This window comes from Agrilus planipennis, unplaced genomic scaffold, assembly GCF_000699045.2.
Source record: "Agrilus planipennis isolate EAB-ADULT unplaced genomic scaffold, Apla_2.0 scaffold94, whole genome shotgun sequence".
In the NCBI taxonomy this organism is placed as follows: Eukaryota; Metazoa; Arthropoda; class Insecta; order Coleoptera; family Buprestidae; genus Agrilus; species Agrilus planipennis.
In genome coordinates this window covers 192,435-203,867 of record NW_020439120.1, presented here as the reverse complement: position 1 = coordinate 203,867, position 11,433 = coordinate 192,435, and the positions used below count along the sequence as shown (strand labels likewise).

The 11,433-nt window shown below is 30.9% G+C and overlaps 1 protein-coding gene and 1 long non-coding RNA gene across 2 annotated transcripts in view; one reads left to right on the top strand and one right to left on the bottom strand.

Annotated features, from left to right (window-relative positions):
• The first annotated feature begins 4,880 nt into the window (after positions 1-4,880).
• On the top strand, positions 4,881-5,874 carry LOC108741166. The gene is made up of 2 exons (XR_001938464.1): positions 4,881-5,617; positions 5,687-5,874. It is a non-coding gene; the product is annotated as an uncharacterized LOC108741166 (long non-coding RNA).
• A 1,958-nt stretch (positions 5,875-7,832) lies between these two features.
• The window catches only part of LOC108741170 (ATP-binding cassette sub-family D member 3), a 13,189-nt gene continuing 9,588 nt past the window's right edge, over positions 7,833-11,433 (bottom strand). Inside the window, exon 8 of the mRNA XM_025977717.1 lies at positions 7,833-9,912. Within this exon, the coding sequence (XP_025833502.1) occupies positions 8,298-9,912 (1,615 nt within the window). The 3' untranslated portion in view covers positions 7,833-8,297. The remainder of the gene's footprint in view (positions 9,913-11,433) is intronic.

Here is an 11,433-nt window from a genome sequence, read left to right as displayed (position 1 = left end):
CCTATTTAATTCTGACATAAATTATTGATATAAATTATAAGATGCCTTTTATTATTTTTAACAGGCCTTTTTACGTTGTAAACACAGTGCATACAGTCTTTTTTAAATTATAAGAATAGATTATTAAAATTGATCATAAAGTCTAAAGTAATATTTTGGTTGTAGTTGTATTCAAAGTAAAACAGATAACAAACTCTATGTGATATTTTATTTAAATATAATTAATCATTTTACGTTTTTTGAAATGAAATATTTTCTGAACAAGTAAAAACTGTATTTAAATTTTTAATTATTCCTAATAAACTGCTTAGTCAATTGGCCCCTAAAGGTCATAAAATCCAAGGATGCATTTCTGAGAATGGGGTTACAATTCAAGAATTATGTAACTTTAGTATAGAGAGGTGTATTTGTAGATAACCAAGTTTCTTACCGAAATGCCACTTTTAAAGGTAAAAACTTATTCAACAAAATAAATGCAAAAAGCCACGTCATAGGAAATGAAACGATTTTATTAAATTTTCACCAGTGCCTTTTTTTTAAGTAGACTTAGATAAAGGTTCTTAAAAAACAAATCTTACGTAACGCTCATTAAAGATAAAATTATGATAAAAATTAACTGAGATGTAGACGTTCACAGTTAACTATTGTTTCAATTTCTTCACTTTTTATTTCAGTGTAGCGTTTTTTTTTTAATTTTCCATTTGTTGCACAGTAACAATTTACTGACCTTGTGTAAAATATTTGAGTTCAGTACACTTTTAAAAAAAAAGATAAGTCAATTGCGGAAAATATCGTTTGATAAGTATGTTTTGTATTTGTTTCTCGTTTTGATTCATTAATCATGTGACCCGTATGTATAAAACCTAAATTAGAGAACAAAAATAGAAAATACTTATTATAGTGACATAATTGAATGTGGACTTTTCAACCAACAAATACTTACAATTAGTTATGATCTGTTTCTGTCAGTGCTTTTAATTTGGTGATAGTAACACCTAGTACTAAAACGTAATCAGTTCAGCTTGCATTCTTCCAAATTCCAACTGCATGATTACGTCATTACCCTCAATTAGTCAAAAATTTGGAGAACCAAAATGACAAAAATAACAAACAGCGGCTACCAGATAACTTTATTGATAAAATTTGTATTTATTTAAGACATAATTGGAACATTATCTATTAGGGTCAATTACTACTTTACTCCCTGCTTTTGCATGGATTAGTTCAGGCTTAACATTAACAACTGTACCAGAAAATTCATGACTCATATAACTGACCATCTTATTCTTAAATCGGAATATAAATTAAGAATGCAAAAAAATGTATAATTAAGAAAACAGTCTCTAAAACGAAATGTCATAAAATTATAGGTACTAGTATCTGCAAGGTATTTTTCTTAACTTACTTTTCAATTGACTGCAGACAAATGTGATCGCGATTTCGAACTCGTTGATTGGCATCAGCACGTTGCCGCCGTAGACAATTCTAAGAATATTACAGTGAACGCCGTTTGTAGAANTTTAAAATACTTTTATTTATAATGAAAAGAAGTCAAAAATTATTTCTATTTTACGATTTAGCACCTTGAAAATAATAAATTATGAAATTTATTGCTTTTTAAGTGTTTGCCTTAAATAAGGTAGATTTATTTTCGTTATCACTTTGGATATTGATAACCGAAATGCACGTGTTTACTAACTTATTGTTCTATCAAAGTTATTTATCACAAACATTAACTATTATTGAAAATAGAGCAGAATTTCGAAATAAAGTAGGTATATACCTAATTAAAAACTTTTTATTTCCACTTAATTATTTTATCCGTTTTGATAAATTTAAAGAGTACCTACTAGATAGAATCGACCATTTGGCCTTAACAAATTTGTTGGAACAGATAAGTAAATTAATTAAATGAAATGTACATAAGCATATAAGTGGTTTTTATTATTTACTACATTTTACTCACGGCTTTCGCTAGCGTTGATATCCTAAATATATGTCAAAGATCATTGACGACCATATAAAATTAAATTTTCTATAACTCGGGAACAGCATTTTTTATTTTGGATAAAAGGTGCCCTATGTTTTTTACTGTACCCTTGACAATGTGTCTACAAAATTTTATAATGATCGCGCGAGTAATTAAGGTGTGAAGAGATAACAAACAAACACATTCACGTTCACATTAAAAATATTAGTTAGGGTTTCAAAACTATTAATATTTCACAAAATTATTACAATCGTAAGTTTAAATAATAAAGATATTATTATTTGACGGAACTGTAATTGTATTTGAAAAAACACCCATGGGCCAGTTGCATAGAAAGTTGAATGGGCTCTATTTCAAATTTTATTGTGGAAAAAAAGGCCCCTTTGGAAGTACACTTTACTGTCTTCCATTTCGTAATAAGTACATATTAGGTCATTCAATTCAATAAATTTTAGAAAATACAGGTTGGCCGAGCTCTTTTTACTAAAGCCCTACTGAAGAAAAGAAAAAACAGGGTAGAACAAGGCTTTTTAATAATTTGTTTTTGTTCTCGTCTGTTTGTTAAAAATAAATTCTAGAGTATAGGTCTATCGTGTAATTGAAAGCTTGGATTTATGAGATTATATCTCTCGACATACACGTGGAAAAATAATTATGATATCTGAGGTACCTATAGAGATATAAGTAAACTGATTTATCAAGTTTTGTATAATTTTTATCAATTTTATAATATTCTCTTGCTACCAACTTTTAGTATTATATGCAAAAAAAGTATACTTTGTGTTTAAAAAAATAAATTCTATGAACTCTTTCTACATAAACTTTGCTTACTTAACTGGTTGTAAAAATATGATATATATATATGTTCAACATCTTAACACAATACACCAAAACAAAATTTTAAAATTCTTGAATGCACGGGTATTTAGAAGAAAAGATTTTTCTCGCGTATAGATTTTCAAAAAACAATAGACAACATTAGCGTTGTTTAGAATTTTTAAACGTATGAAACAGAAACAATTTAGTTGGAATCATTAAAACAAGCGAAAATAATTTGAACGTTTCGGTAAAAATGCCCTTGTTTTCATAATCTTCGTGAAAAACGTTCCTGTTTTACGATTAGTTTGATAATTTTTATCGCCATATAAACCAGGCTTAACTGTTTGTTATTTTTGTAAATATGTCTCGATAATATATAATTATAAATTTTGCAAAGCTTCAGAAAGAAAGTACGACTTATATTGTTCAAATTTTAAAACATTCCAGATTAACGAAATCGGTGCTTTCGTCAGTATCTCAAAATGCAAGTTTTTGCTTGCTTAAATATAATATTGCATTAATAATTATGTGAAGACAGAGTTTATTTAATCTAACATTCCCGTTGAATCGTATTTTTAAAAACCTCTCATTTTATTCTTAAAGCGTCTAAAGCGTTTTTTACTTTTACAAAATTTTTAGGATTAATTCACATTTTAGTAGATGTTCTGTAGAATCTGCATGTTTACGTAAAAAACGCAAACTCCTTTTTATTCCACACACAGTTTTTATCATTAAACAGTAAGTAGGACCAACAAAATAATTTTTCCAGTACGGTACTACTGCAGAACCACACATAAACTACTCTCATCATACCAAGAACTAATTGAAAGTTATTTCTGGTATAAGATTTCCCGATCTTTTTCACTTCTTTCTTTGCACAAATCGAAAGTTATCTGTTAGCCTTCCATTTATTTGAAACAAATTCTGAACAACATCGACTACGAGATTCATTTTATTTGTAACTATCATTATACAATGCGGTAAACCACTTGTAACGCCGCGCCAACACCGCATATACAAATAACTGACGTACACGTACAAAGAGCATGCAGGAGCACCGGGACGTCTTTCCTATGAGTATTAAAGAACTGATAGGGATATGGGTAAAGATCGGACGTTTTTCGCCCATAATAGCTGTGAAAATAAAATGCTTTTATTTCAGAATTTATGTTGAATCTTAGTAGAATTCAAAAATTCGAAAATTATTACAGTGTGCATCTAAGTTACATAAAACATCCCTTCAATTTTTTTAACGTGTCTGATTTATTTTTAGAACTCCTTTAAAGCCTTATTTTGTATATGGCGTCCTATAAACCAAATTGTTTGTTTTCCTTGGAGAGTAGATTTAAATTACTTGTAAAAAAGTTTGTTTTCTTTGGATCATTTATATGACAGTAAACACAAAAATTTGTAGAAGAATAAAGATTCGGGCTATAGGGCCGTAGTCTAAGTGAACTATTCTGTCCAGACGAATCTTTATTCTACTATGGATTCCGGCAGTGAAAGCCTTTGTTCTTATACAAAAGTTTGTGTTTAAGTCTCCGCTTGGGACTTATATACTTATCTTCTGCATTCGCTAATGTGTTTCACTTGCATTGATCTTGGAACCGTTTTGTTTGTTTGGTACATAAAATGTCTAATTTTTTAGACAAAGAGAAACAGTTTTAGACGCTAACGAGACACATGTCTTATGTTGGTTGTGTTCTGTCGGAGCTGCCTGCGCGCGCTGATGAGATCCAAAAAGATCGCAATCGCGATCCGCGTCTGGCAGTTTCGACAGAATACAGAGCACTTCGAATTATTTTATTCGATTAAGCTAACGTGCCTATCACGTTGAGGTTGGCTACGCCGGGATTCGTTTTCAGCAAGTAGATATCCACACAAGTGGACCTTGTTGGAGTATACGTAATCCTAAAATGTAGCATCGTGCTACAGATGGCGTTTACTGCGCCATATGTAGTATTTTCAAAAACGCACTGTTAAGACAGCAAGTAAACGTTGGCCTGTGTTCTGTTGGAGCTGCCTGCGACGCGCTGATGAGATCCAAAAAGATCGAAATAGTGATCCGCGTCTGGCAGTTTCGACGGAATATAGACCACTTCGAATTATTTTGTGTCTGTTTACAAGAATTCGTTGGGTGATGGAAGCAAGTGATTGGTCAGGTAAAGTACTGGAATGCGCTGGATGGTGTTATGCTAAATGTATGAAGATGTTTCCCCCACGTGGAAGGTCAATGTGAGAATCGTGTGTGCAATCCTTTATGCTCATTAACGAATAAGTGTTAAGAACGTCGATGATAATGAAATTGTTACCAAACGTACGAAGCCAGGCCGCTTAAATCATCAGAGTGTCGAAGAAAATTCCTAGGCAAAATGGAAGGCATTCTGGATTAAATTGAGTGGTTCTGGTCGTCCATATTTCCCATGATTATCTTAGGATGAAATATATTAGCTCAAGCGAACAAAAATTTTGTATCCAATAACACCTTAACCAAGCAGGCATGTACTCCGTTTATTAAGAATACAGAAGCTCCTAGCCAAGAGGAATGTCCCCCTCCCCCCAGTATTGAATATTTTTTTTAGATGACTTCAACTTGCTTTATTATCCGTGTAGGACCAATAAAATCACTAGACCTCAATCCTGATCGCTATTCTATGTAGGATATCATGAAGGTAGCTACTAAATATGAAATAGCTATTGGGGAAGCTCCACCATAAAAGAGGAGTTACTAGATGGCCTAATGATGTTCAAACGTGAAGCAACTTTTCATATAAAGTAATGTGACGAATCTATGGACAAAACTTAAAAGTTGGTATATTCAGCTAAATAATAATAATAAGCTAATAATATTAATCTCATGCATTACTTTTTTAATAGACCCATATTTATCCATATACACACACACAGTGTGACGGTGAAGAAATAATACTGTAAATTCTATAACATTACCTCTCCACTTGAAGAAGCTTCAGCATAGCGAAATTATTATTGTAGTTTCATTAATAAAACTCTTGTAACTTAAACTTTGTGTTTGTCAGTGTATTAAATATTTAATAAAAGTTTCATAGATTCTATTTCTTATTTTAAGATATGCATACTTAAGTAAAATAAGTAACTGAAAGCAATGTTTTATTTAAGGATTTTATATTCTACATAATAAACATATAATTTTTAACACAGAATAACATCAACCATAAACCATTACGGAATAAACATAATTAAAGCAACAATAGAACCTATTAATTTCACATGAACTTTATTTGGTACATTGTGATGTTGAGTTTTTAATGAAACAAAAAAACTTTAATGTTGTTAATTTCTATATTAAATGTACTGAACGTCTACTGAAATAAAGGAAATTTCAGCAATTGTCTATATTAGTAATACATATGTATATGTATGTATGATAAACATGAAATGGCTGATAAACTTGTGAATGTCTTTTTATAAACAAAATTACCAAACAATTTCAACAAAAACTAATTAATATTACATATAAAATACAAAGTATCATTTGGAATAATGGCAAGAAAAATAAGAATATGTATTTTCAATAACTAGAATTAGTGAGATTTTCTATATTTCAATATTTATTATTTCATTTCAATGCTTAATGTACCACGTACGTACATTTTTATAAATAGTGTACGTTTTTGTAAAAATAATTGTATATGGTAGAGCTCACCGTCATCATCAAAATTGGTAATGTAATGGTTATTTATTATATAAAATACAATAATTAGACAACTAATATATTATTCGAATAAAATGAAAATTCTTTAATAATATATAATCTTTTTGTGCTTTTCAAGTTTTCCTGATTTACACCGAAGAGCCTCTTTGAAATAAAGTAAAATGTGTGACATTAAAAACGTATTAATAAATTACAAAACCAATTGTAATTTAAATGATATTACGCCGAAATGGAATGAACGGTTAGCATTTACTTTTATAAAAACTTGTAAGGATTCGGTTAGAATTACAAAAAAAATCTTCAAAATGATTTGTGTATGTTTACAGAAGAATAATGTAATACAACTGTAAGTGTACATTCATCACAGTATAGTTTAATTACTTCAATTTATCCCGTTTAATTAAAAAAAGTTTAGAACATTATTCTAAAGTATAATTTTTGTAGCAGTATATAAAATATAGCAAAAAAAATTATTATTTTGCCACACCGTCGCAGAAAGTTAGATTTACCTCCCCCTTATTAGATAGCGAAAGTACTGGTTTCCAAACACAGGGAAATAAAATGCATTATTGTGCGCATGCGCCATGATTCTGTCCAAGGCGTGTTAACACCTTAGAGATATTAGAAAAGACACATCACCTATCTCTTTTTATTTTGAGCATATTCGATTGATAAATAGGAGCGTTAGTATAAAATAAAGTCCTTTAATGCGTATTATTAAATACAGATAGTGTTGCATGTTATCAGGGTTGCAACAGATTTGCCTACTCTAACTGTATTAGCTGACGCAATTTTATTTTTGTGGGCACGTGCCACGGTTCTGACAGAAGCGTATAACACAAATAAGAAAAGTAGATGTGACAAAAAAATAATACAGGTACCTCGGGCCTCTAGAAGGAAGTGGCTTGTAGTAACTCACTTCCTTTCCTTGGTACGAAATATACTATTACCATCGTTAAACTTTGATTTAAAAACCATTGGTATATAACATCACCTAATCAATAAATTATAAAGAACCTGTTCCTGTATACCCTATTTTGTATAAATAAAAATTTATAATACTTATCACTACCTTTCCTTCTCCAAATTTTCTAATATAAAAATTGTGAATCGTTTGACTAGCTACCTAAAATCACTTTTCTGTATCTTAATTTTTAAGTAAACTGAATGTTTTAAACATTGTTACTTAATGTATTTTCTTATGTTGTTTGTATGCTTAATATAAATGACATTTTGAAAGATATAATTTATTAAACGAGATTTGTCTTTTTAAATAACGGAGAATTTTTGAAATGACAGTTTTAGTAAAAATAAAATCAATCATATACATGTGCCAAAATTTAAAAAATTAGCAGAACTAACTTTAATATTAACAAATTTCCTAATTGCAATTTAAGTAAAAATATGCTGTTCTAGAAAATAACAGATTAAAATTTTTATTGTGCATGTGTTATTTTCTCATAAACCTTGCATATATAAGTCGATTGTATAATAAGGGAGTTCATCAAGCGCTTGGTCGATTTATATTTTAATTTCAAATTATTTGAATATGACAGGATTAGTAGATAACGGTGACGATATGAATTACTATCTCATCTGTTTAACTGAGAAAAATATTAACTTTGAAGGACGAAGCTACATTTAGTATTTGTAGATTTTCATTGTTTTTAAGATTACATCCTATTAGGTTAGATTTTAGGTTTTCATTTTAATTTATCAAACGATTGATAAAATCTCTAACTATACAGACGAACTTCTATGCATAGACGTGCATATGTACACTGTTGCAATTAATTAAGATCCAAATTGTTCTTCCAAAGGATCAATTTTTTTGAACGTATAACTTCCTCTACCGTCGAGATGCAAGACATATTCGTGATGTTGCCACAAGGATTTTCTATGAGAAACCGTCAAGAGTGTTATACCAACCTCTCGACAATAGCTGTACATGCTTCCTTCTACATCAACAGAAACGGCGCTTGTGCACTCATCTAAAATTGCAAATTGAGGAGCATGATAGAATAACCTTGCCATTGCAATTCTTTGCTTTTCACCGCCACTAAGGACATCTAACCAATCGGCAACTGCATCTAAACCTCCTTCACGTTCTAAAAGATACTCCAACTGAACTCTTTTCATATGTTCCATAAGTTTAGCGTCAGTTGTGCCTCGTCTCATAGCCTCAGCTCCTGAGTGGGGATATATAATCTGGTCCCGTAGACAGCCCAGGGTCATGTATGGTTTTTGTGGTATGTAAAACAACTTTCCTCTAGGTGGTTTCGTTAATTCTCCACCGAACAATGGCCATAATTCGCCTAATATTCGAAAAACTGAAGATTTACCAGCTCCATTAGGTCCACATACAAGAACGTTCATTCCTGAATGAATATCAACCGATAATTCTTTTATTAGCACGTCCCCATTGGGAGTTATCACAGGCACCTTGTCGAATTTAATTACATTATCTTTAAAAATCAACTTTCCAGAATTAAGTTTTAGATTTTCCGTTCCTGTTAACATGGTCCTTTGATATTTGCCTTCGTTCAAGTCGGCCAGTACTTGTCGCAATTGGGTAACGCGTGTTGTGAAACCAGCTAATCTGGTCAATTCTCGCCCAGCTAGAACAAGCCTTCCAATTGCCTCTGCCAGTTTCACGAGCATTCTACCATATGTGTAATACAGCCTGGACCTTTCTCCTCCGTCAAAATTGTGTAAATTTTGAGTACGAGATACAAAAGGTATAGATACAGCCCAGAAACCTATTATTGTTGCAAGATATTTTGCAATCATGTTATCGATAATTCCCATAAAAACACGAAATTTAAGGAATTTCCTTAAATGTGCCAGCAGTTTATTAAAACTGGACAGTAATGTAGCCTTTTCACGGTTATTTCCCTGATAAAATGCAATTTCTTCAGAATGCGTTATAAGACGAGAATTAATATGTCTAAATTCTCCTTCAAGTTTTTGTTCTGTTGCTGTTAAACGACCTGTGGGTCTACGTAGGTATGTAAGTAAAAATCCCGAAACGACCAGATAACAAAGCATTATGGACGGAGTCCCACCACCTAAACTCGTCGTCAGTCTGTAGACGTAGATTCCAATGTCTAATGTTGGTTTAGCGATATTGCAATACAAATCAGCAACTGATTCACAAAATTTATCGATATCGGTAGTCAATAGTTGATCAGCATTACTAATTCTGTTGTCTAAATTTGTCATACGATAATATGTGAACTGTTTGAGGTAATCGTCATAAAGACGACGAGTCATATTATTACGTAGTCGAATTTTCAATTCGCCTACAGAATATTTTAACACATTATTCACTACAGCAACTAGTGGCATTGCCAGTAGAAAATGAAAGAGCCTTTTGTGGAATAGTTCTTTATCCAAGGCAATGATGGCACTAAAAGAAAAAAAACGTATTCCTTGAAAAAACATATTTATATTTTAATCGTTTGTATAAACGCTAGAAGAAGAAGCTATTACTTTTGTATATTTATGCTCTACTTAAAAAAACATTTAGTTGCTATAGTTGGGATGATCAAAATTGGCAATAAATTATCTGTGAGAATGGACGTATCTTCTTTCTTATTTCTACTTGGGACTGTGGTCATTTAATGCGTTTTGAATACTCCCTTGTTAAGTTAGGAAATGCTTCATGAGTCGTACAGACTAAGTGAAAAGATATAACCGAATAATAGTAAGCGATGCAGCGGTTAGACGTTGCTTAGATATTCAAAAGATCAGGGTCGGCTTTATAACTGCTTGATTTGAATTATATATTTAAACAAGTGTATTTGCTTTCCTAAATTCTTAAGAATGTTGAACTTTCTTTAAAGTTCGGTGCTGGCAACATGCTTAGATTCTTCTTGTCTGCATCTCTTTTTGTTACACATTAATTAGTGTAATGTTATTCCTTTTTCTTTATTATTGTTCGCTGCAATTCTTACCTGACATCTCTTTTATATGTTTATGATATTTCCTACATCTGTCGAGAGTAAAAGTAGACGTTTTGTCAGCAATGGCTCAAGTCTAGTTAGTAAGTTGAAAGAAGAAAGTAAATGCGAAAGTTTTATTGGGAAATATGCCAATTTTGAACGTCCCAATTATATGAGAAAAAAATGAACATATAAAAGCTATTGAAAACATTATGTACTTCACAAACATAAAAAATATGATGCGATGCAAAAATACTTTAATAAAATAATAATGTAAGGAAATAGTGCCAATTAACAAATTCTATACAACGATGCAATCAATTTTCAAACCTCCTGTCTCTAAAATTACAGTAATGGGGAAATTCAACTATAAAAAGCATACAATTCAGTTTAATAGTATGCGGTTACCAATGAACTAGAAGACAACATTTTAAGAATGGTTATTTTTTTCTTTAACAGCATTCCCCCAACTCTTCATATATTTGATAATTTTATAAGTAAACATGATATAATGAATTACAAATAACTATTCCTTCTCTTCACATCCAAGAACTTACCACTTACACCTTGAGACATGCCTATACAATAAACGAGCACACTCACTCCACAAACTATTAATTTCAGTCACATATACTCTAAATGTGAAAGAGTTGGAACATTGTCATAGAGTAAGAAACCAATAGCATTCATATCTTTAAAAACAATCTACATATTATTCTATTAAGCCATTAATTAATTCTCTGCCTATTATTTCTTAGCACCTTTTGCATTATCTTATAGTGTTTTAGTTCTTTCAATAATTCAGCTTAATGACCACTCTTTATTTTATTAATGTATCATACACTTGTAATCATTATGTTGGCTCTAATAAAAATGACTATGGTGTATCAATTTCAATTATAACTGTTAAATTTAAAAACTGTATCCTTTTTATGACCTGTGCTTTGTGTGTAAATTCCCATCTTTTTTTTGTCAATAAATATTGC